Genomic DNA, 27,817 nt, shown 5'->3' with positions numbered 1-27,817 from the left:
CGAGAACTCGTTCACAGCCCTAACCTTCCTCCCATTCGTCGGCTTGATCGTCAATATTGCACCTTTTAAATACGTTTTTATATATAGCAATATATACAATGAATAGTTTAAGAATGGCGTGCATAGTTTTACAAGCAGAAAGTTACGTTTTTTTGTGTATTACGTCACGCCATCCAACTTACTAAGGAACATTTCTGTTATTCCTATGGCCTCGCAGCGCTGCCGGCAGACCGAGCATGCCTCTCTCATGGTTCATGATTGTATCGCCACTCACAAGCGGGGGTAACAGTTCAAAATATAGTTACACATTTTAAACGACAAGGTAACTGAGAATGAAAACAATTGTGTGAGTAGTGGTTTGAAGAATACAATAAAACCGATGGGTAACAGAGCATTTATTAAATTTAACTTCATACCAGTTCCTTCTTTCTCCTTGTTTCAACATCTTCTTACCTTCATGCATGCATTTTTATTAAATATTTATATATCCATTATCGCGATCGGTATACATAAATACACATCCCGCTCTCCACATTTCGCTTACTCACACTCTCACCTTATGACTCTCTCTCATGGTCTTATTCTCTCTCTTTCGCATCTCTTCCCTCTCTGTTACTCACCTCTCCGGTTAGCTCTGTCTCTCTGTGGTGCTCTCCCAGAATTTCCCCTTCCCTACTTATGTCCTCTCTCCTAGTTTAAAATGATTGGTATACATAGGGTGAGTGCCATATATAAGGCACACTAAAGTGGGTTTTGTTTAACCATAAACTGGGAGTCGTGTATGTACCAATACGATGGCTGATGGCTTAGTGCTTCATACGCAGACTCCACACCATGCTTGTATTTTTGATAGGGTAGAGCGGGCATTTCTTTTATACTCCCATTGGGCTACTTTTCCCATCATTTGGCTTATAAATCAGGTTATAAAATGTTTTCTAGTGATGTTATTCACACTTTATGGGCTATGGGTACTGAGTCCTATTTCCAGTACAATACTAGAATTTCTTGATTATAACAGCCACACTAAATGAATTGGCTGAAGGTACAGGACAACAAGACAGACAGGTAGGAGATTACTTCAAGAGGTGTGTCCTCATAGATTCCCGGAAAAAGAGTAATATCGGGAGAACTTTGATGCAATAAGATGGTTGGTTCTACATCTTGGAGGGTTCTAAGGCTCTTATTATAAGTTAAGGCAGTATTTATTGCCCTTGATAAGTAACAATACCACAGAGTATGTTATTTATCAGGTGCACTACATAACCCCTATTATGAGTCCATGGGGAATAACATGCAGATTGTGGTGTTTAATGCACCAAAATCTGCAAGATACAGTAAATACTGAATGTTTTCTCCTGTTAAACTTCGTCAGGTTTGAACTGCCTAAGTTTAATGAAGGTTGAGTTATTTAATGCATCCGATAATTATCAAACAGGAGTTTACGCATGAGTCGGAATATTACAAGCAACTCATAATCAGGCCTAAGTATGAAGCACTGTATACAAATGGGGCATTCATTTTGAATTATAGCTTGACTATTTATCAAGTGCAAAACTACTGGATATACACCAGACTGCCCATCACCGAATCTATTGGTTTGTATGTATGACTTTCTTTTACTATAGGTCCATGGCACTCATGTAAGCTGGTAATTGATTATATATATTTATTACCTACTCAATAAAGAGACTAACAACCATGTTAGTCAGGCTCAATTAATTAATTGAGTATATTACACAGCAGAAGTGCCAACTAATGTGTAAGGTTTGGAGGCTGTTTTAAAGATGGAGATGTCGTTATGAAGGTTACCATCGGTACTAGTTTCGGTTATCACTACTTCCCATTAGGCTGAGTGAGATGAAATTGTGTCAGCAGGATAGGCATTATAACTCCTTGATATATACATTTGTAACTGCATGCTTCAGTGTATTATCATGGCAGATACTACTCATAGTTATCATTTTTAGGATATATAGGCAAAAGTGTCTTAAATATTATTTGCCTACATCAGTGTCCGCTCTCTCTTTGTGTAGTTAGGCAAAGTGATTGAAAAGTTGAAAAACATGTAATGCCATATGTTATACGTATTAGTGCACAATATTGTGTGTAGCATAGAAAAGGCTTTACTAACTTAGTAAAAGGTGGATGTATACAATGAATACTATATGAATATTTGTGTATACTTGCTTAGTGTTTTTGTATGTGTGAGTTCATGTCCTTGGGCAAACACACATGCATGCAGGGTTCTGTTAAGGGTGCCTTGGGACCTAATCAGTACTCTAGTCATGTGCCCCTGAATCTTTTTCATAAACTGGATGAGATTGAATCCTTTTCCATAACTCAATATCGTTTGGCAGAACCATGGCTTCTGAATCAAATTGCAGTGCTACCACCACCCCCTTTAATTAGCCATATTTAAGAAAATATAACAATAAAAATATATAAACTTTATGGTCACAGCTTTCAGTAACCAAAGCTTACATATCTATGAAGGATATCTATGCTGCCGATGGGGTGTATGCAGCATTTTAGAGAAACTGGTGTGTGCAACATTTGGTTTCATAAATCTTTACAGTGTGTGTTATTCCATTTTGGAGATTGCTGGTGAGATTTTTCAGACAGAATATCCTGAATAAAGAGAGAAACAGAACTATCCCTCGTTGAAGAAGAAGGGTATCATGCAACTCCCATTTCCAGTCATTGCTACTGCAGCATGAAGGGATCAATGTGCTAGGAAGGACACTATTCACGTTGGGCTATACACCATGTCTGATTTGTGCAACATGCTGCACTGTACATTGTCAGAAATTTAAAACAGCTTCAGGATAATCATTGAACCCAAAATATCAAAACAGCACCTTAAAACAGCTGATCGTAGAATTTCCTCTGTTTCTAAATGCCTGATTGACACCCAAACCTCTGCTTGTTTCATGTTGTTCAATTAAATGGAAGCACAATAGAAGTAGCAGGAATTACCATTATTGCTTTATTCCTAATGGAAATGCCCACAAAGGCTAGCTTTAGCGCTGTTTGATATTAGTTTTCAACATGTACAGTTAATTTTTTGGCAATTAGAATCAACCTGGTTAACAGGAAAACATAGTAGACGCAATGAAGAGGTTTCAATGGTGAACACCACTCCTGAACAGCTGGGCATTGACCAACATGCAGGAGTTTCTCAAATTACAACAATGCAACTATTACTCATTAACATCTATGCGCCCTCAGTCTATAAGAAAGCAATGGGTGCTTTGAGTTCAAACCAATGGCAACATTTCTGCTATATTACATAATTTAACAACATGTTTGTGATATACCACTAACAGTCATCTGAGGCTTCTGAATTCCCCTCCCTCTGTCGCACTAGCAATATGTCTATCTTAACTGGACCCCACTCAGAATCCTTCTTTGGGTATAGTAAATCATGCCTGGGATACGATTAAAATGGTTCTTTTTGAAATGCTCAATTGTCTATTAAAGCTAGGTCTGTCCTGAATAAAAGAACAAAAAAATAAATAAACATGTAGTCTGAAAACATGTAATAAATCTTTATTGTATAGTATGTGACTCTGGATATCATTTTAAAATATGTCTCAAGAAGTTTTGTGTTACTGGTAAGAACACATACTGAAATTAGAGACAGTGCAGGCATGCTTTTCACCATTTGTGTGACCCAGATCCATCGTCTAATTATTAAAGTCAACAGCATTCCTGTAGCAAAGTTTACCCTATGGCAGGTTGTTGATCTCGAGATCACCATTTGTCCACATTCAAGTAACAAAGGAATCCAAATTGGATGGAAGAGATACGCCTGGTTTTTGAAAACACGTTAACAGTATAACCCCTGTGTGCCTTACTATCAAAATGTTTCACCACCATCTGGAAGGCAGTTTCTTGCACTCTTACATGAAAAATATCCTAAAGATTTATTCGAACTTCTTCTCCTTTCTAGCATTCTATAGTAAATTTACAATTTTAGTACAAATACATTTATTTTATTTGTAATAGTTATCTGGATAATGTTCATCCATTGTACCCTTTCCCAAGTCCCTCTGTGGCTTACATGTTTATATTCTCACAACGTTTGTCCACTGAGCATCTGGTACAATAGGCTTAACATTGAAACCATCCGAGGCAGCAGTCCACCTAGATTCTCAATATGGTCCTTAAATGTACCCACATTCACTGATTTGAAGATGAATACAATTTTCAGATCTGAGAAAAATTGCTAGACCACTTAGATAGAAAATGCATTTTTTGGCCTCATAGTGGAGACTATGTTTAAGGTAAACAGAGTAGTTCATGGGAAAAAGTCATGAAATCAGTACAACATATTGCTAATCATCCAGTCCATTTACAGGCCTGTCCCTATTAAGGTTAATTATTGCATCCTAAAATGTGTCTACATGAATTCACTGTTACTGAACAATATTGTGCAGAAACATCCAGATGGATGCAGAATACCTGCTATTTAAAAAAAACCTAATTATTACTCTCAGACAGTAGATTAACCACCCATGGATCCCAGGATGCTTTAATGAAGGGGTAAACAACAGGATCGTTGTCAGAAATAGCACTATTCTGTGCTGGATGCAATTTGTTTTAAGTGATCGCCAATATCATTCTTTCCTAGAAAATTTATCTTAGAAACAGAATGCTGGTTCTACTCCAAAGAAAACGAAACCCAAGAGCAACTGAATATGTAACACACTAGTCTCTAAAGTGAAACATTTTAGCAAAAACAAAACGACCTTCTATAGCCACACAGTTTACGCTTTTCTGTATATGTGAGGCATAAATATAACTCAGTAAGTTCACAACTGAAATAGCAACACATAATAAGCTCTAGTCTGGGCCTGACCACATAAGAACAAAAACTTCAAGTCTGTCAGAGCCATGTTGAAGGAAGTCATACTTAAAGAAATACAAAATTAAGTTATAATAGGCCCAATGTCACTTCATGATATATATATAAAAAAAAATTTCACTTCTTTAAGAGTGTGTGTACACTGGCACAAGCATACCCAGGAAAGGACAGTAACCAATGTGATTTTACTTATGGGGGACGTGTGACAATCACTGTACAGAAAAATAAACAACCAATTAAAAAATATGTGATGAACACATATTACACAGTAACTGCACCGAGTACACCTCCCAATTTAGTTGTTCAACATGACACTGTGCTTGCAAAGATTCAGCATCGCCAATCTATTAGACTTCATTCCAATCTAGTCGTGCAAGTGTGCATTCAACAAGGAGAAAGTGATGCAAATACACGTCTCAACTTCAGTGCAGCTGTAATTAGCATAATTCGGAAATTAATTATGGACTGCACGTGTAAAAATTGGCAACAAAATGGAATACACCAAGATTATCAACATAAAGCAGTAAAAATGGCCACAAAAATAATACAACGGTGAGAGTCGTCTCTGAGAAAAGGAATTTCATTTCAATGGGATGCCCCTTTAACTTACACTTGACCAGCAACATATATACTACACACACTATAAACTGAACGCACAGAAACAAAGTAAAGAATAAGAGATAGAAGAGGACACTGTAAAGAGAGTGAGGGAACTGTTTTGGGGTACTTTGGAAGCAGATCACACATCTCTAAAATTGCAGGTAGTAAGAGATATGGTGTCTGTTAGAATCCCATATCACACCCATAGCATTCAAGGAGGCAATATTATTTACATATTAATATTTGCGTAGTACAGACCGAGTCACAAGAACAATTGAGCACTTCACGCGCAACAATGGTGTACAACAAACTAGAGTAGCAACATCATTAGGTTAAAGGTGTAGCAAGAACAACAAAGCTAGACCATGGTTAGACACTGAACAGGTGATTTGTTAGGTTCTTTGTATGACTGCAAGTTCAGGTAAGTCTCCGAGTTCCTTGGTTAAAAGGTTACAGATTCTTGGAAGGAAAAGCCCTCGATCAGAGCATAGGATGGTTTGTTTTCAGAATTTAAATTAGGAGGTGGAACTTGTCTCTTTTGTGATTTTTACCTTCTTGTGGTGTAGAGTGTATTTTTCAGATAGCAGAGTATACCAAGATGTAATGCTTTGTGCACAGTTCACGTAATTTTGAAGTAGACTGACATCAAGAGGAAGGTAATCTGTGGAAAATGTAATTCAGAGGCGCGAGGGCATATTGAGGCAACCTGGCTGATAGAGGATTGGAGCGGTGTAGCTGTGAAAGAACTTGTGCCGACAGCCACTCTGAAAGCCAGGGAAGGAGTAAAATGAGTTTGAGGTTACCAAAGGATTTTTGCAAGTTTGCAAATGCAAGGTGACATGGTTATGCATTGGGCAATGATGATGTCCAGCGATTTAGCAAATGGTACTACTATGGGTGAGCTATCTAGATGTTAAAGTTATTCTAGCCGTATTTCTAGTCTCTTAAAATGAATAAAGGCGGAGATAGGATTGAGCCATGTGGCATTCAACTTCTTAGAGGTAGGGTAGATGATCTGAATAAATCAATTTTTACAAACTACAATCTTGATGAGAAGGAGGATGACAACAATTTCAAGACTCAAATGTCTATCAATCTCCTGGTACAAACAAAATGTTATGTTAAGCAATTTTATAGAGCACACAGCTACCCAACCCAGGTTCCCGGCGCTGACAGGATGAGTTGAAACAAAGCACAGAGTTATTTATAAAGATGAGTTTTTCATTGCTTCCTGAAACTTAGCAGATTTTTATTTGATCTGAGCTGAACAGGGAGAGAGTTCTATAATTTTGTGGTTAAGTAAGCAAATGAGTGACTCATTTGTCTTGCTGTCTTGATTTTGGGAACAGCAAGAAGGGAGAGGTCATTCGATCTCAGTGGTCTGGGAGCTGTATATGGGATAATGAGGTGCTGAAGAATGTGTGGACCAGATGAGTATTTTTTGTTATGAGCAATGCATAGTGCCTTGAATTCAGTTATTTTATTGATCGGTAGCCAGTGAAGTTGAGCGAGGACTGGGTGTGCGGAGTTCATTTTGGGCAGACCCAATAGGGCTCACGCTGCAGTGTTTTGGGTGACCTGAAATTTTTTATGGCATATGTTGGTCTTCTCAAATACAATGAGTTGCCATAGCCAAGATGGGAGGGAATGAGACCTTGGACCACCGTACTCCGACATTCTATAGGGAGCCATTTAAGCATTTTCCTGAGGGATCTCAACAGGCCGAAGCACATGCCTGCTACCTTCTTTGCCTGGGAAACCATGGTCTGATCTTTATCCAGGGTGACACCAAGGCTCTTAACTTCTGGTATAGGGATGGGGGATTCCCCCAAACAAGGGGGCCAGAGGAGTTGACTTTAGAGCAATGGATTGCTGCCAACCACCATTACCTCCGTTTTATCTCCATTCAGTGTAAGACAGCTTGTTGCCATCCAGCTAGATTCCTGTTCCAGGCATGTAGTTAGTCTTTCCGAGGTGGAATTAGTGTCTGGTAACATGGAGATGATGATCTGAGTGACTAAGAGACACTATAGTAATGCCATGGGTGGAAATGATGTTGGGCAGAGGTCGGACATATATGTTGAAGAGAGTAGGGCTCAAGGAGGAACCATGTAGCACTCCACCCTCCAACTTGTGTGTCTCAGACAAGAAAGGTCCTTCACTCACTTGAAAGCTTCTATTGGCTAGAAATAAAGTTACTATTACACAAGAAAGGGCCTGAGCAGATTCATAGACCAGCAGGAAGCGACTCCCCTTTGCCGTAACAAAAAACACACAAATATGGCCCCTGGGTCTCAATAGAAAGGAGGAGTGCTGGAGTGTCCCTTTTGAGGTACATTTCCCTCACTCACCCAGAGGTGGCACGTTCATCATAGGGTAACCTCCTCGCATTGAGAGTCTCGTTGCAATGCGGGCTACAACCCCCTCTCTGAGAGGGAGGAGCACAGGGATGTTTCAAATGTAAGAAAGAGGTATTCTAAAACCTGTAGATGAGTGGGGTGTGGTTAGGAATAGAAAAGAAAAGAAATGTATGTGAGATAAAACTAACTTCAAGGTACGCTAATAACTTTATTGGGGTGTCTGAAGCGCAGGATTAAAAAACAAACCTACGACAGGGGGGTATTCAACCTGTCATAGAACACTGAGGGTCAATATTTTCAGCCTCATTACCTCTGTAGAGGTGTGGCGGCTTTCTTCAGGACCGACATGAGAAAAGGGTAGTATTAAATGCTCCATGATAGAAATATCGTGCATAACAACCTGGCATTGATATCACATGTTTTTGCGCTGTTGTTGTACTTGGGAACTGTAATGACTCTGGATTTTCATCTATTCTATATCCCCCAGTGGCGGGGTTCGGGATGGCACGTTGGGTGTACGCACGGAGCAAGCACCAAACATTAACCTTATTTGATCCTGGTGTGTTGGTTTGTTGTTATTTGTTTTTCTTACTTCTTTCTTTTTATTAAATTTATATTGCATTATTGCCTGTAACAAGTGGACATATAGGTCCAGACGAGCTGCAATGGACGGTTCCAGTTCCATTTTAGGTTAAGCATGTTAGAAACCAGTGGTATATACGACTGTCATTGCCGGACACATTGTCCATCCAGTAATCATTTCTAATTGCAATGTGAATCTTAAGAATCACCTATTACAGATGCTGTGCTTAAACTGTTATTCACTACTATTATGCCTAATGTGCACAGATGCCATGAATCCGACCTAAAAGCATATTTCTCTTACGTAACGTCAATTATTCTCTATTATTGTTTAAAAAATGCAAATAAAGAAATTTAAATAAAGCAAAATGAGAAAAGGGTAGTATTGTCCATATTGCAAAAATAAGAAACCGTAGAGAAAGTGATGATATGCAAAACCAGTGGTTGAAGTGGGCCGCCATTCAGTCAAAGATCCACATGTGGATGTATTACCCACAATGTCAGGTAATCAGTATCACCTTAACCTCGGTGCAAAACTCGAGATGGCATCTAAGTTCTTTGATACAAGATGCAACTGGCACTGGACCGCACCTTAGAAGATCCTTCCGAGGTGCATGGTGGCTCCTGCTTTCTCTTTTCTTTCTCCCTTTTTCCATCTTTCTCTTCGTCCCTCTTTCCCCTATGTTTGTTTTTCCCTTTCTTAATCTCTGCCAATGTCTGAATAGGATAATTAAGAGCCGGACCCCATAAATGAGTGCTGGTGGCCCCCACTTGTGAGCACAATCTCAAATTAAGCACAGTCATATTCTTTTTCCAAGACTTGAAGCAAACTCTCCATCCTGCAATATTATATTAGCTCCTCCACCATCGGTAGTCTACCCTGAGACTACTACTCCTGCTACTAATGGACATTTTAAGTGTTCTAATTAACACCATTTCACTTGTGAAAAATACCAACTTAACACGACTTTGCTTTGCAATCCACACATCACCAAACTATCACAGCCATTTCCTTCAAATACACATTCACACTTCACATTTTTAACCATCTACATGACAACTACAATATCTTGCCTAAAGCAGACTTGCAGAGGAGGTGGAGATGCCATCATGTTACACGATTCTATTCAATGCACATGAATTCCTTGCCCTTCCCCTGTCCCTATTCATCCAAAAGTTGTCCTTTAGTCTATCAAGCTGCGCACTCGAATTTTAGTTCATTCCCCAAGGAGTTTCTCAATCTTGCTGGACAGAGGTTTCATTCTAAAAAGTGCCCCACAACATTGGCTTCACACAGGTCTCAAGCCAACCCACCTGCTGACAAAGTCATTTTCTTGAGCACCTACTCTCTCCCTTCCCTGACCTACAGATCTTGGATTAAAAACAGTTTTCTTGGTTTGGCATCTCAAGCATCCACATCTCCATCACAGATGAGCTCTGCCGCAAAGTACTCTGCGGTCTTCTTGTTCCCAGTCTGCACCACGAGGCAGTGGAAGTGCAAGCCTTCTAAAGCAATGTTTATGTAAGACTCATCTGGAATACAATGTTGGCAATGTGCTCAAGCAATTGGCCCCTTTAAAAACCTGCAAACAGACTAAAATACAGAGACAACAACAAATGGCTCAATGAAAACCTCTGCACCATGGCACAAATGAGCCAAGCTCTGAAGAGATTTTGCCCAAGCGCAATCCTCTGTGGACTTTCTACTCTGCACAATGCGTGCCTGCGATTACAAATTAGCCTCCACCAGGACTAAAAAGGATTCATCCCATTGGCTCACTACCTGGAAGTGACCAAATGTACTTTCCTTTACTTTGCCAGCAATCTAAATGGTATCTGATGGTTTGAGTTCTGTAAAAAGTGAAAGAAATAAAATGACTATGTGTCTCCTTACAGTTTCTTTCAGTTGGTACTCGGGCATTGAAATGTAAAACCAGTGAATACTTGTTTAGTTTATATGATCCTTCAATTGATAAATAATCTCAATTTTCAATGCTTGTACGTCAACTAGTATACTGACAATCCAAAGCAATTTTTTGAAGGATAGCAATTAATGGTGGAATATTAATTGGTATGCAATAACCTAATGAATCCCCAATTTAGAACTATGAAACTGATTGTTGCCTGCAGACATAACTGTTGTACACGGAATACTAAATAATTATATTTTATTTCTGTTGCTTCTATATAATGAGTTGGTAATATTAGTCTGTTTCATTAGTCAGTTTGTGTGGTTTCACAAAGAGCTGCAGTCCTTTTTAGGTAGTGCTTGTGTATCTATAGTATTTAATATTTTTTAAAAGGGGGCTCTTATAAGTTCCTATTGCCGGAATACTGTGTTCATTCGCTTTTTTGTGAAATGTTTTTTTAGCTTCCCCTGGCTGCACTCATTTACGATACTTTGATTGAAGCTGTTCATACTTTGTATGCCCCATTCACTATCAAGATAAGATCTCTTCCCATAGAAAAGGCAGACAGCTTCTAACAGTATGCTGGAATGCTTGCTTTTTATAACTTAGCGGTATAAAGCAGATGCTTTAGCCTTAGAACATTTGTGGCATTTCCTATTCATGTATCAGTACCTTTCTTTGCACTTTGTAGGCATTATCAGATTGTTTTTTTCAACTTAATCTATTCGGTCATTATGATCAAATTCGAAATGTTGTAATAAACATTGCGCGGTAAAAATAAAGTTAAAATACAGGAGCAATGCTATATTTTACTACTAAAGAAGCAGCCACAAGTGCAGTTACCTTGCAGACACCAGGGTCATGATTTGAATGGTGCAGCAGGTGCAGTAGTGCCGGGCCCAAAAGGTGTCAGAACTCCTCTAAACACATACTTTTGCTATATTTGATTACTAAACAGGAAGTCACAATTGCAGTTAACTTGCAGTTAAATGGGACTTGATTTGAATGGTGCAGTGGCACCGGGACCAAAAGCTCAAGGGATGCCACTACACCCAGGTTATTGCTAATATTTCAAAATAATCAAGCAGTTACCTTGCAGACAACAGGGTCATGATTTCAATGGTGCAGCAGCTGCTGTGACACCAGGGCCAAAAACTCTAGGCACTCCACTAAACATCTAAAATTGCTATATTCTACTACTAAACAGGCAGTCACAAGTACAGTTACCTTGCAGACAACAGAGTCATGATTTGAATGGTGCAGCAGGTGCAGTGGCACCAGGGCCAAACGTTGTCATAAATCCACTAGACACCAAATATTTCTATATTTTACAACTAAACAGGCAGTCACAAGTACAGTTATTCAGCAAGCACAAGGGTCATGATTTCAATAGTGCAGCAGGTGTAGTGGCACAATGACCAAAAGCTCCAGGCAACCTACTAAACTCCGATTATTGTTTTATTTTACAACTAAACAGGCAGTTGCAAGTGCAGCTATCTTTCAGGCACTAGGATCATGATTTGAATTGTGCAGCAGGTGCAGTGGCACTAGGACCAAAAGCTCCAGGCACCCCACTAAACACCTGATATTGCTATATTTTATTCCTAAACAAGCAACCACTAGTGCAGTTACCTTGGAGATAACAGGGTCATGATTTGAATGGTGCAGCAAATGCAGTGGCACAGTGCCTAAAAGTTGTCAGAACCAATGTAAAACACCGAATATTGCTATATTTTACCGCTAAACAGGCAGACACAATTGCAGTTATCTTGAAGTTAAAAGGGACTTGATTTGAATGGTGCAGCAGGTGCGGTGGCACCGGGACCAACATATGTAATGACTACACTAAAAACTAAATATTGCTATATTTACTACTAAGCAAGCAGTCACGAGTGCAGTTATCTAGAAGGCACTAAGGTCATGATTTCAATGGTACTGCAGGTGGAATGACACCGGGGCTCAACATTGTCAAACTCCTCTAAACACCAAATATTGCAATATTATACTACTAGACAGGAAGTCACATGTGCAGTTATCTTGCAGGCACTAGGGGTATACTTTGAGTGGTGCAGTGGGTGCAGTAGCACCGGGCCCAAATGTTGTCAGAACTCCTCGAAACACATAATATTGCTATTACATCAATTAATTCTATTATTTCCCTCTTTCATTTCATTTTTCAAACATTTGCTTCTACCTACCCTCCCTTTAACACTAGTAACAGCACAATATATTGCATTTATGTACATAAACAAGTCAAAACACTAACAGACTTTTTGTAACGTATATTGTACAACTACTCACCAAGCTACAACTTAAAACAAAAAGCAGCTTATTATTAATTAGATAGGCGAAACCTAATGCATTCCCAATGCTTGTCTGAAGTTACAGCCAAAATATTGAGTAACGCCTGTAGTAGTGGAAGGTCTCTAATATTTGAACCTATTTAAAAAAGTTTCTAAAAACATAGCCTGCATGTTCTGAGCCTTGGTTAGAAATACTTACTTTGAAGTTGGTTTCATTCAGCCATATTGCCACCCGGGTTAGGGGTTGTTTCCAGGTCCTAATTTATCTTGTCACCAATTTAATATGATGAAATGAATATTTCAAATTTTAATGTTATTCCTTTTTGACATTTTCCTGCAGCGTCTTAATAGTTATTATGTAAGATTCCATTGTTACTATTGTGCAAAGGACAGATGTTAGAGCGGTTTTAAGGGTGTTGTCATGTTTCCGTTCATTTCTTCCCTTGAAGGGTTATGCAGTTGTCTTGTCAGCGAAGGGCTGAAGAAGGCTCTGTCATACTGGGGTCGATTCATGAAATGTGGAACACATACTTGGGATGCACATTCTGCACACTGCATATGTTCCTGCACATTGTACCAATGCACAGGAATTGCACTATAGAAATACCACCCACATACATACATACATGAGGAGGGTTGAGGTCGTCCAAGTGCAAAACAGCCTTGCACATCTTTGCCCACAATAAATAGTAAAACAACGAGCACCAACATTTAGTATTCATTGGCACAGAGAAGGCATGTGGGTGGAGGGACAGGATGTCAGCAGGGTCACACCGTGCCACTCAATGGGCTAGAAAGTGCATTTCCTTAGAGGTGGCCAATTTTTTATTTCAAAAGTTAACAGCGAACCAGAGGGGTTTCCTGGTACTAGTGGTAGCTCACATAGTAGATGATGTTGGAAGGAAGGATTAGATCACATGGAAGTTATACCTCCTTGTCCTATGGACAAGAATAAAGCCTATTTTAAAACAAGGAGCCAGAGCAGTTTTGGAAGATGACGAAAGAAAATAATTATAACTTTTGAGATTTAAAATCAGTGAGCTGCAGCACTTTGAATTGAAGCCCAGCACATGGAGAATTGCAATGATCCAAGCATGCAACAATCACTGCTTGAACCATAATCTTTATACTGGCATCTGGAAGTTGATTTGTCCTAAAGATTTTAAAACCAGCCAGTAATAAAGGATTAATCTGTGGCTTAAAAGACATATTATCGTCAAATATAAAATCAAGTCAGGAGAAAAAAAAAATATTTGTCCCTGCTATTTGGTTGGTGGTCTTCATTAGGATATGCGGACTTACAAAGGGTGGCGCAATACAAGTTAAATTCTGAAGAGGTAGGCAGTAAATGGGTTCCAATGATCGACAGATTAAAAATAATTTAGTACACTTTGTGTCCTGGAATGTAAATGGTTTGAGGTCTACAAGGAAGTTAGCTCGAGTAATGGAGTTTCTGAAGAGAATTGAGGCCAATGTCAGATTCTTCTGGGAGGTGGGTAATAGCTTAGATAAGAATACAAGGAACCTCTGTGGATGCTGTTAATTATTACAGGCCCAATGAGGACAACCCAGATGCACTAATCAAACTTGAATCATGTCTGTTGTCATCTAGTGCCCCAGTGAATTTTGGAAGGGATTTTAATTTAGTCTTGAATAAAAGTTTGGATGGAACCTCCAAAGCTAAATATGTTACCCCATCAAAAACTATGGCAGTACTCAAAACCATGATTAATGAGCTAAACTTAATTGATATCTGCAGACACAAGATGGGTGATGAGAGGGATTTTACATTTTTCAGCAAAAAGTACGGCCAACATTCACATATTTTTTATTAGATCAGGAGTTGGTAACAGGGGTCGAAACGATTAAGCATCTACCTGCCATACTTTCAGATCTTTCGGCTGTCCTCCTATCACTAAATCTCCAAAATAAGATGGGTATAATAAGGTGGACCCTGGACAGGACAATCCTGCTAGATGAGGGAATTACACTTAAAACGAAAGAAGAGGCTGCGATCTTTTTTTATGCCAACAACAGATCTGCAAAAGTTCAAATCGTATGGGATTCTTTTAAAGCTTTTTTAAGATCCATAGGCACTGCCATCATGATGGGTAAAAAACGTAGTATGAGGCACCATGAGGAAAAGTTATTGGAAACTATTAAAAATAAAGAGCGGGAGGTACAAAAGGCCTCATTTGAGAGCTCCAGTAAAGTGGCCTCCCTTACGAAGCAATTAGAATCATTACAAGCAGAATATGAAAGAGCCCTTGATAAGATACTATTGGACAGATGGAAGGTCAGCAAATGACAGCATTTTGCATATGGGGAGAAGAGCGGGTCTTTGCTAGCATGGAATGTCAGGGCTGATAAAGCTCTAAATCAAATAAGAAGTCTTAGAGTATACAACAGGCGACATAGTGGATACTAATTCTAGAATTGGGTTGGAAGTCTCTAGACATATGAGCCAATTGTACAAATAAGATATCTCCCCTGGGAGAGAAAATATTGAAGGGTTCTTTAAGGATATCGAACTCCCATATCTAAGCGAGGATTAAAAGGTGACTCTAGTAGTCGAGATAACAGAGGAGGAGATCCGACAGCAGTTTAGAAAAATGGCCAGAGGGAAGGCCGCTGGGCCGGATGGCCTCCCAATTGAGATTTACCTGTGCCTCTTGGATAATGTGATCCCAACTCTTAAGGAGCTTCTTAGGGTAATATTAAGAGATGGGGAAGATCCTCCCTTAAGCTGGGCTGAGGCAACGGTAATATTGATTTTGAAACCCAATAAGGACCCTCTCTTGGTCGATTCTTAGCGGCCCATTTCATTGTTGAATACCGATAAGGTTTTCGCAGGGATTTTGGCCACCAGGATAGCTAAGATCATTAAGTGTATCATACACAACGACCAGAGAGGCTTTATTCCTGGGAGGCAGCTCAACAAGCTAACTTTCTTAATGCTTGGTGTAGTTGATATCGCAAAGGCTTTCGATCAGGTCCACTGGCCATATCTCTGGGAGGTCATAAAGAGATTTGGATTTCCTATTAACATAATAAAGGACGTTCAACTTTTGTACCGTTCACCAAGAGCAAGGGTCCTCGTAAACGGAGAGCTAAGTGAATGGTTTGATATATTGCGTGGAACAAGACAGGGGTGTCCCCTGTCCCCGCTTTTGTTTAATATGTACATTGAACCATTTGTGACTTGGATTAGAAAGGATACTAACATCGTTCCTTTTAGATATAGAAATTTTGAGATCAAATTAGCTCTCTATGCGAACGATCTTTTACTCTATACCCTGAATCCACAATTGTCCATTCCTATATTAATGACCATAGCGGAAGTATTTGGGAAGATATCAGGATATAGGGTGAATACAAATAAGACTGAGATCATGGAATGGAACCAACCAAAGCGATCATTGCAGTCCAAACCGAGCATGTGCTATCTTAGCATTATAGTCGCGCAGAAATTGGCGGAAGTTACTACGGTGAACTGGAAAAAGATCAGCCAAGAAGTAGGGAGACTGCTGGTTAGATGGGCAAATCTCCCTCTAAATTTATATGGCAGGGTTAACCTTATCAAGATGGTTATTTTACCCAAAATTACATTTCTTTTCAACTCTATACCATTATTTTTTGACAAAAGGGAAATTGCTAAACTCCAAGGAAAGCTGGGTAGCTTCATCTGAGCCTCCAAAGGTTCTTGCATATCTTGGAAAAGATTAAGGAGGAGACTGGAGAAGGGGGGGCTTGCCCTGGCTGATTTGATGACTTATGGGCAGGCATTTTTCTTTATTTAGGAGCATCCGTCAGTTCTTAAAGTAGATAGTTCTGCAATAGGAATCCTTTTTGAGGCAATGCTTGGTGAACTGAGGGAGGGCCAAGACCAATTTTTGTTTAAGTTTGGAGACCCGAAGTTTTTCAAAAAAGTACGATTGAAGATTGGGGGCTTTGAAAGTATGGGTCCTCATCCGGAAAAAAATAGGAATTACCTATTATTCATCTAGGGCCCCCATCTGGGAGTCACCGGGGACCCTGGAGTGTTTGAATGACTCACTCAGCTTCCCATTAAGGAATGCAGGTATCTCTTGTTGGGTAGATTTGAATATAGGAACTGAGGTAATTGGTTGGGAAGCTCTGAAACTAATCACAGGGGGCCAACTAACCAGGTTCAAGTATTACCAGCTCTCTGCGTGGTGGGCGAGTCAAGACTGGAACGACGAGGAAGATGATACCTGGTTAGACCAAGCAATAAAAACTGGCACGGTTAAGGAGATAGCCTTGTGGTATCACACTTTGGTCAACGCAGAAGATGACTTGGACAAGGATATTCAGAGGCTCTGGGGATACGAGATGCTGAATATAAATTTTAGAGAAGCTTGGATGGGTTCTTTCGCAATGCTTAGAGAGACTGTCAAACCTGCCATTTTAAAACGCAACCATCTCTTCACTGCCTACAGGGTTTATTGGTCCCCAGCAAGATTAGAAAAACTCTCAGGGTCACATTACAAATGCCCAAGATGCAGAGATTTCGCAGCAGATGATTTTCACATGTATTTAACATGCCCACCCATTATGAAGTTTTGGTCGGAGGTATGCGAGTTTTTAACTGAAGTCACAGGTATCTTAGTGAGGGTAAGTCCCCGCCTGGTGTTTTTTTAACTTTGTCATGATAATCCCACTGGCATGAGTAGACTAGATGCAAGGTTTATTTTCTATTTAATTCTTTTAGGAAGACGGGAGATTTGTAAATCATGGAAGTCGGATGTCCCACCTACTTCACTGGAATGCAAAAAAAAGTGTGATGTATATATAAGTAAACAGGACCTAACATGTGACCCCAGCAGTCAAGAGAAAATATGGGTTAAGCTGGTGGATTGGACTCAAAGCTGGAGGTCCAATGATTAAGCCAATGTTTAGCCGTTGGTCCGGTTCCCTTCCATGTTACGGGCACTCCAGGGAAGGGTGGAAGTGGAAACGGCTTTTCTTCTTAAGTGGAATGACTCCAACCTGGCCTTGTTTACCAGAGAAGGATGGGAGTATAGACAACAAGTAAATTGGCAGAATGAGGAAAAAAAAATATAGACTTTTAATTAAGTCCTAGAAACCGGCCCAGATAACAGAGGACCCTACAACTACCATGATCTTAGTTTATCTTTTTTATGGGGGCAGTATATCTCATCCCCTCAGATAATACATTTGAACCTTTGCTAGATAGTATTCCATCTTATCCACCAGTTTGATTGTAAATTATGTGTTTTCAGCATATCGATAGGGTAAAGCAAAGCATGGAATCATAGATGAGAACAGTTTTTATTTATCAAACTCCACAGTCCAAACTTTTAGGACATAATCTGTGTAACCCCAGAGAACTGCTTGAGTGTCCTTGAAAAAAGTAGAACCACTGCAACCTGCTTTATAGGCCTTTCTGGCAACCTGTGGATAAGTAGGGAATGAGAACGTTTGAGATGTGGTTCATATGTCCAAAATACCACCAAAGTCATCTGATCTGCATTCATGGAGGCATAAAGATTATCAGGGACTGCTATTAGGACTAACTCAGTCATGGAAACCCTACATGAAATTGATCCAAAAAATTGTTGGTATACGAGTCTTCTCAAATCGGAAGATTAGCCACTTTCTCCAAAACTTTGGTTGAAAAAGAAAAGCAGTTCAATGTATCAATAAGCAGCCAATATCCACATCTAATTCCAATAAAATCCTATTCAGGTAAAGGAGCATAATTTCATTAATAGTCCCAATTTAAGGTTGGGCGCATAATCCTGTACAACAACACTGTACAAGGTTAGGCAATTCAGGCAGGAGTCATATGTGTCTTCTGTCTGTTTTGCTCCCTTCCCTGTGAGCCCCTAGTGTGCCATTTCAGAACTCATGATTGGGAAGGTAGGCCAATGGAGGCTGTGGAAATTAGTGCAAACCTTCCGTAAAAGTATATGCACACTTCAGTGTGTTACAAGAAGTGTATTTTGCTACATGTGAACATGACTAAAATTGTCTTTTCTCATTCTGTAAATTCTACTGGGTTTTAATGTTTTAATATTAATATGTGTATTCATCGATGCTCCAGGTGCATATTTTATGGTTTGTGGGATGCACTACATTACTGCATTCCTTTATTTAAGCTTCTAGAAAATCAATATTGTTTGGGGAAAAAGGTCCATAAAGCTCCCTCTTTTCACATAAATGCGAAGTTAAATAGTGTTTTGCAGCTTTTAAGTGGATGGTTGATTCGCGCCCAAAGGACAGGAAATATACTCTATCACATCATTTGTGAGAGACAACAAAGGTGTAAGTAAGACCTCAATGGTAGTAATCAATTGAGCAAAGAAATTAGATGGTCTAGATAATACTGGAACAGGGTTTTTGCATTTTCATTTGAAAAATTGATTAGTCGAAGTATATCACAGCATTTTTACATAGCTACTAATGGGCATACTTTATTGAAAAAGGCTCTAGAGTAGTTTTTCATTTGTTAATGAAGCAGAACTCTTTTTTCATTACCTATCATGAAATTGTATGGAATGTGTACAACCAGTGTCTTGTTGGATAATGTTAATGCCTTTGCTACTGTATGGGCCTTGTTGAGTGAAGTTAATGATGTTACTGTTCCTGCTCAACTCCTGAACAAAGATGTCATTTAATAATGAGAATGAATCAAGAAATATTGTATGTATTAAAAATGTGAACTATTTTAGGGATTTCTTTGTGTTGACTCTTGTCTAATAAACAATTTTTAACATAAAGTAATGTACTTTAAGTATTTTGATAAACATACATAAACAAAGGTTGCAGAGACGTTGCTAATTCTCAGTGATTCACAACATGCCCGGTCATAATAGTATATATTATGGCTAAATTTTGCTTTTTTATATGTAGAGTTGTATTTACCAACATAGAGGTAGATCTATTTGTTTTATTTTGGTTATTATCAACTTTGTTCAATTTCAACTTAATAAGACTTCTTTAAACTTCTCTGTCAAAAATGGTGTCTTGCTTGTGCTAGAACTGTGTTCTAGGACAACAACTTGTTGCATATTTTTCACTTCATTTTACTTGGGCTACTTATAGAGTGAAGTTCTCCCCGAGTGGTTGCCTCTTGGAGCTAGTAAGCAGAGGGAGGTGGAGCAAAGGAGATGAGGAAGTCATCAAGTGTGCAAAGTTTTAAAGATAGGCTTCATAGGGTAATTGAAAGAGGTGAGTCTTCAGTGGTTTTTCTGAAAGACAGTTTTTGAGGGGCCGCAGAAAGTAGTTGCAGACTGCATACTTTGAAATTAATCAAATTATTCGTATATTGGGATATTCTGATAAGTTGTGTACCAGCTGTTATAATAAAGTTAATTTCTGTTTTTGTTTATCTGATGTAAACAATTTTCCTCTGAGGAAAAATACGTTCTATTCTACAAATTTTCCATCCCTGTTCCTACCTTCAAAATAGACTTACTACTGCCTATTTATAGGTGTATGTCTACATCAGTTTTCGGGGGTGCAAAATCACCATAAATACGTGTGTAAAGAGCCACAGATCCACAGATTTGTGGGTGGTCACCAACGTTACATGTAGACCAACCATAGAATAAAACTATATTATATATGTGTTGCATTCCTAAAAACCCTTCTTAATTTGGCAACCTTCAATATCCACCGCCTGGTGTTTTTGTTCACATCATGGCTCCACGAACAAGAAGGAATGTTGGCTTTTACCCAAGAATGTTTCATGAAATCCTACTTGTCCTTAACAAGGTTCACTGTTTGATACCACATTGCCCAAGTTCTTAAGATTTAATTACCTTCAAAATATTGGTTAACTTTGTACTTAATGTGCTAAGAGTTAAACGTTTAAAACCTCTTAAATGTGTATGTATCCCGAACTGAGACTGCAGTCTTTGCCCGTAAGGAAATCATAGCATTTCAATTTATACAACCATAAATATTCAAAAGTAACAAATAATGTTCAAAGCATAAAATACAATCTGACTCTCACCTGCCCCCAGTCTCCGGTTTTCCATTTTGGACATCTTCCGCCTCGACACTTTCTTTGCACGTTTGGTTTTGCAAGGTGTTTGCAGTATTCACTTTCCACCTGTACTCCTTCCTGGGTAACACAATAGACACTGCGGGACTTATTTCCCCGACCACAAGAAACCGAACACTGCAATTTGAAAAAAATGTGCATGTTTACTTGACGTTACTCCTCCGTTCTATCTACTACACATTTTTATTGCTTTGTTACTTGCAGAATGTGTTATTTTTCTGATTCAAACAAAAACATCTACACATCCCTAGGCAGAGTGCAAGGAATCAGATGAGTCACTGGCTTGATTGTTATGATCACAGCAGTAACAGTGAGGCAAAAAGAGATGTACTAGTTCGAAATCTTTACAAAGAAATATCAAAAGGAATGTATGAACTTCACTTCCATGCACTACATTCGGTTCTGTTCCTCCTTAAACTTTGTACATGACACGTGGGATATCGAGCTGGATTTTCTGTTGTCATGGAAATTAGCAGATTTACTTTACAGAGCATGAAACATGGCGAGCTTTCTGAAGGTTGAAGCAGAGCCTTGAGACTTTGCTGTGACTAGGTTGGGATTTTCAATAATTTCTTTGTTGCACTCCTGCAGAGGTTAAAAGGGACTACATGGGACTGCAACAGTGCTGGTGTAATTTACACTAGATGTTTGATTTGTAGAAGCAGGGGATCTTCCACAGTATCCTTAGTTGGAAAGGCCTATATTACATGCTCATTATTTTAATATTTATTATATATTTTTTGTGAAATGTGAATGCTAATACAGACAATAAAGAAATAGTGTATGAATAACAAAATATATATAGGAACATAACATTGAATAAAAATACCTCTCTGTCCGTACATAGATACAATCTACATGTAAAAATACTGTGTACATTTAGATGCGCAGAGTGTAATATGCTATTTACTACAGCTACGGAATGTGGGATGGGACCATAGCTCATGAAAAGCGATGCATGAGTGAGTTGAGTCACAATGCCCACTCTCTTCCTCATCAATAGAAATAAATTGCTTATTATACTCTGCACATATGCATACATGGTTTATGTTGTGGCCTTTTATACGTGTATTTGTTTTAACGAAAGTTATTTTACCAAAACAGGATGCAAGAGTTTTTTTTTAACTTTGTTTTATTAATTTTCATAAGAAACGTATCAGAACAAGCAGTGCAAGGTCCCAAGTACAAAATATGAGAATTACCACATCCATATGATATGACATCTCAATATTAGACAGTAGCATACTAGGCACCAGAGAATGCCCTGCGAGGAAAAGTATTTTACCTAATCCAAGTCATCCAGCTAGGCATATAGTGAAAGGTTCTTTGATGTCACACTTGTCCAACACATCAACTATACAATAGTTCAAATTACGCAGAAGTCACACCCCACCATCCGAGCTATTGTCAGAGCTAGAATTATCCTCATCATTGAATCTGTTGAGAAGCACCAGTGTCATAATCTCGTCCCTAGTACCTTCATCAGTTGGAGAAAGGTGCATGTGGCTCTCCTCCGCTACTCCCCATTTAAGGAGATCCCGCAGCCATGAGGATGTCAGTGGTGCTCAGGTGCCCAATCAACCAATGGCTATTCCCTGCTTGTAGAACAACAACAAGAGAGGGAGGCAAGCTATGGGAGCCACTCTTAATCCCCCTGGGTTATATCGGTCAAACAACAGACTCGAGTCTCTGGAGGGTGCAGACAGGTTCTGGGCGGACGGTGGACTTTGACGAATGTGTGACTACAAGTCCTGTCCCCCACCAGACCTAGGGTGCGCCTTAGCGTGCGTATACCGCCGTGTTAGTCCCTCTAGGTCCTGATGAATGCTTTGTGAATAACCTTTTGAAGCAGAAACATGTTGACCCCTTTCACTTATATTTAGGATGCAACTGGTCTATTATAACCAGTCTTTACGCATCCCACACTCATTTTAACTGTGTCCAGTTTTCCACCATTAAAATTTTTCCTGGATAAAATTGCGACACCTTTTTAACTTCACTTTACACTTTGTCACTACCATTGCACTGTCTTTCCAAAAGATCCAGCTCCGCTGTAATTCAGGCGTCGCAGCACACCAGAGGGGCATTCGGTCTCTCTGGTGGGAACCCAATGATGAAGCATGTCACCAACTAGGTTGGTGAGTGAAGGTTCTTTTAAAACACAGTGAGCACAACACTTTCTCTTTTATGCTTATATTTAATTGTTGGATCCAGGATTCACTCTTCTGTTGTTTGACCGATATTCCCTGCTTGGCCAGGAGAAGCACAAGCTTGGTGACCATATAAGGGATTTTTGGTCCTTTAGGACTCACCACCAGTCCGAAGAGGCAAACCACTGGCGTCAGAGGAACCTCTAATCCCATAGCCCTTGTAATTTTAGGTACTACTTCCACCATTTTCTTTTAAAAAGAGTAAACTTTAATAAATTATTTGACACCAAAACGATATAAATACAATCAGTAGAACCAGAGTGATGAATTTTTAATTTTTTTTGTAAAATCGAGCGCCTAAAAGATCAAGGTGCCAAACATGGACATCTAGTCGCGCGAGACCTGGTTAAAGTCGAAAATATGTCAGACTGCATTTGAGCACAGGTCTGATGCAAAAAGTGGGTTGGGCCCAGTTGGTGTTTACCTTCGGACTTAGACAAAATTCTGGGAAAAAATGCTCTCAGAAGGTAAAGTTCAGTAGGGCAAGCCTGCAGGGGATGTCCTAGGAAGGAGGGTGGTCATTGGGAGCCACTGGACAAAGTCGCCATGAAGAATTTTGCATTTGGACTTCGTCTCTTTTTTGGAAGTCAAAAATCTTCAGCGGGACGAAGCTGGAGGCTGTAGCCGATGAGAGTTCAAGGAGACCGGACACCCCTTCACCGAGGGACGGTCGAACAGGATTAGTTGCTGTGGAGAAGAATGTAGCAGAAGAGCTACCGTGAAGTCAGGCTGAGCGTTTATGCACTTTGGGCGATAGACAAGCAGGTTGGTCCCGGTCTTCCCTGGGTTCTCAGAGCAGTTTTTATCTAAAAAATGTAAAAGTCCCAAAATTTGGATTTTAGCTATCTGGGCACCTTTAACACCTATACCAAGGGTCCAGGACTGAAGGGGCACCATTTGTGGGGGTCATGACTCACTGAGGCTGGGTCCAGGTGTGGGTTCAAGATGGTGGGAGCCTGATATGTCCCTGTGGCTCTAAACAGGAGGCCAGCAAACTAGCCCTTGGAGCAGCTCTGATAGTCCTGGGTTCAAGTGATGAAGCAGGGCTCAAGCAGCAGGTCAGACCTCTGAGTATTCAAGGCAGGCTCCAGGCAGCAAAGCAGTTCTTCCTGCTTCAGCAAAGCAGTCTTGTGGAGTACACAGCAGGCTGTAGCAGAAAGCAGTTCTCTGAGAGTCCTTCCACAGGTCCAGAAAGTGGAGGGTTCGCTGCAATCAAGCTCTGAGGGTGTCTCAAGGGACTCCTGAGGTAATCAAAAATTGCGTTGCAAAAAATAAAAATGTGGGCTGGGTGTCTATAGGGAGTTAGCTGCCCACAAGGGGAAGGGGGAGCCTGGCCCTGTGCCCAACTCAACATCATGGCGGCCTAAGACCGTGCACAGCAGGGCTTTGGTGGCCCGCAGGGGGGTTAAATGTGGTAATAAGATCTTACTTAAGTTAAGAAAATCCCCTTGAAATTCACTGAAAAAAATCAAAGGTTAAAATGACGTTATAGTTAGGTATGATAGTATCTTACTTAGCATTGAAAATCCTCAGAATGTCACTGGAAAAAAACAATGGTTAAAGTAATGTTATAATTAGTTGAAAATGTCAATTAAAGCAAAACATTTTAAACTAAAAAAAACATTGAGATTTACCAGTTATAGTTTACTATGCTTATTAGAACTTCTAGTTAAATTAGTAAACTATAAGTGGAAAACTTCATTTTTTTAGTGTGTGCACGAACAGATTAACTTTTAGAGCTATCTGTACCCTTGACTCACAGATCCCCTGTGGATTTTCTAATCCAGTGATGATTTGTTGGATAATGTTAAAGTTGTGATTTATGATGTGTATCATGTTAAAGACATACAACTCATCTTTGAACTATGGAGCTTTTTCTTTTATCATGCATTGCAGTTTTGCAAATTTAGCTGCTGATTCACAAATCCGTAGCACTGGTTTTGCTGGCTATCACAGAACAATTTCTATTGCTGTCACTTTTACCCAACACGGTAAACTGAGCACTTTTAAAAAAAACAAAAAACATAAAAGGCATAAGTTGGCAGGGTGACCTACCCTGAACCCGCCCCCCCCCACCCCCAGCCATATTTGGGTGGAACCAAACGGATGCACCCTGACAATTAAATAAAGATTGAAAAACTACTCTTATTATAGGATTTATGAAACATCTGCTGGGTTTGGGAATCCTAGACTGTGGACCCAGGGAGTGGTGGGGTCCAGGATTTGTAAATCGAAGCTATGATTTGAGTATCCTTGAAAAAACCTGAAAGAAGTATTTAATTGACTAGTCCTGCGCCTGTCCAATAGCCCCACTTCAGTGTTGGCTGCATGCGGTGGGTTACTCACATGACCTAAAAAATATATTCTAGTCTCTTTGTGGAATCACCATTAAATAATTATTCCTTTCAAGCAAGCCTTTGGCATATACACTTTGTGTACCATTTTCAGATTGTGTCAAATTTCTGTAAGACATGTATAGAATTAATTTCTCAGTCTTAAGCATTAAACTTTTCATTCAAACAACTAATCTTTGTCACAACTTAGGATCAGATGTTTTAAAGTACGTGATGTAACTTGCTGAATACTCTCAATGAAAGAAGTGCTGTCTATTGTAATCAGATTTATGTAAGGGAGCATAATATTAACAAAAAAATAGATTATAATTGCAACCTTTCGCGTTTCTATATGTTCATATTTTGAGTCAGTAGTATCCAACAAGAAGGTATAAATCTAAGCCATGCTAGTGATACATTTATGTGCACTAAATCTAAATGGGATTCCTAAATCGTCTAAGCCTGAGAATCTGGATAGCCCCGGCCCAAGTAAACCTCTCTGTCTAATAGTGTTTGCACAACTAATAATTTGCATAAAAAATGTTAAATACTAAACTTCATATTTTATAAAGTACTAACATGCCTCTACTAATTGGCTAGTTTAAGGGAGGGAGCGAGATAACAGCAAGCAAACTGAATGTTAGTTAACTGATTTTCTGCATAGCGCTCAGGCAACAAAGACATGGCTTGCAGTCAGTCTAAGAGAAAAGAATCTTAAACTTAGTTCTATTAACATTCGTCTACTATGTTAGTAAAGGATAAATAAACAAGATTTTTCCTTCGATAAATTGAGAGGATTGCTGTTTCTTCTCAGTTGGAATGCAACGAATTGCAAAATGTAACTACTAGGAAAGAAAAAGTTATTTTTTCCAACAAGGTTCTGGTTACAGATGGGACAGTGGAACATGCTCAGGATATGGGCGTTTTAATAGAAGAAGTTATTTATTAGAAATAAAAATTATTTTCAGCCACCAAAAAACAGTAAAGCCTACTGGCACCAATATAGCTACCAAAGTGACCAATGTTCGTTTGAATGAAGAACGCAATACTAATACAAGAAAACTGCATTTTACCAACTGTGCTTTACGAAGGGAACTGTTTTTGGTTTTTCCTAGGTGTCATGAGAGGTGTTTATTATTTGGGGTGGGCAAAGAATTCTGCTCTGCCAGCGGAGTTTTTACTGATTCGGAGATCTTGCCAAACTTCGCCACTCAGCGTGTGGTGCAGTTTTTTCTTGCACGCAGTATGAGCAAGAATTGACGTCCCCCAGTGCCAATTTTGGGTGCTAGTAGGGGACCCGGCACGATTTTCCCAACGCGGGCGGTCGCAACCATTTTTGGTGAGAAAGTTGCTGCTAGAGTAGAAAATCTACTCGAGCGGCATCAAAGAAGCAGCGCCCTCTGATGCGCTGCATGGTGCCGTTTGCACTGATTTTGCAGTGAGGAACAAGCTTCAGGTGCTATAAATCAGGGCGAGCAGTGCATCATGATGATTTCTGCCTACTTGGAGGACTCTGCAGAATCTCGGAGAGTTTTCATGTAACTCTGCGGAATTCCGCAGAGTTCCTCCCACCCCTATTTATTATCTGTCGTGTGGGGTAGATGAAGAGTTCCAAAGAAGAGTCACTTTTACAGCAAATTGTATTCCTCCTGGGCAGATTGAATGGGATTGAAGGGACCAGTTTTTGGCTTGCATACATAGATTTCTGCTAATATCTGCAATGTACATTTTGTTTGTACTAGAGAAAGAGCAAAAGTGGATCTTTAAATAAAAGACACATCCAAGAGCTGGCTTTGTGAAGCTGTAACATACTAAGCCTATATGAATATGGGAATCATTGTGTGGGACTGTCAGAGGGTTTACTTCTGTGTCAGGGTGGCAGTATGATATACAGACTGTTGCCATAGTCTACGACAGCCTCCAAAAGTCATTTATATCTAAATCTTTAATTTGTATAAGTTCAAATGGAAACCTCTCTGTTCACAGTGACGCTGAGTAGAAGGAGCAGAGAACCGGGAGGTACTCAAAGAGTTCATTTTTCAAGACTATCCTGAAGGTGAAAGGAGCAGAAAGTGTTAAATGGATGCTATTTACAAACAGTAAAGCACCTACTAACTGCTCATCACATTTTAGGGAAGTGACAGAGTAGAAAGTGATTGATGGGTAGGACTGTCCTTTGGGAAGTGGAACGAATATATTCACACAGAAGGTTGGTAGGTAGTCTTTAAAAATATATATATATATTTTATTTATAGATCTCCAGTTGATTTGGAACAAAACACGATGTACATATCCAAAGCAAATGAACCAAGCAATATATCACCTATACAGACAAACATCATGGGTAAAATTTAACATCAATTGCCGACAAAGGACCGTCACCTCAATTATACATCTAGTCAAAAAAAAAACAACCGGGGTACATATGTAAGCAAAGTGTAGCAGAGCAAATGTCTGCAATAAACGAAAGATGAACAGTTGCATCATATGAACGTGAGCAGTGTTTCGATTCGTTGTATACTGTTTCAGTTACAACATAAACGTTGGAGCCTCGACTGCATCCGTTTCCGATTTAGTCTGTTGTTCTAGGCATCTCCAA

General features: G+C 39.5%; 1 protein-coding gene across 1 annotated transcript in view; it reads right to left on the bottom strand.

The window, feature by feature from the left end:
• The window catches only part of ADAMTS9 (ADAM metallopeptidase with thrombospondin type 1 motif 9), an 876,266-nt gene that overhangs the window by 163,476 nt on the left and 684,973 nt on the right, over nt 1-27,817 (bottom strand). Inside the window, exon 29 of the mRNA XM_085624697.1 lies at nt 20,625-20,792. Coding sequence (XP_085480823.1) covers nt 20,625-20,792 — 168 coding nt within the window. The remainder of the gene's footprint in view (nt 1-20,624; nt 20,793-27,817) is intronic.

This window comes from Triturus cristatus, chromosome 9 (genome assembly GCF_964204655.1).
Source record: "Triturus cristatus chromosome 9, aTriCri1.1, whole genome shotgun sequence".
Lineage (NCBI taxonomy): Eukaryota > Metazoa > Chordata > Amphibia > Caudata > Salamandridae > Triturus > Triturus cristatus.
This window is presented reverse-complemented; position numbering and strand designations above follow the sequence as displayed.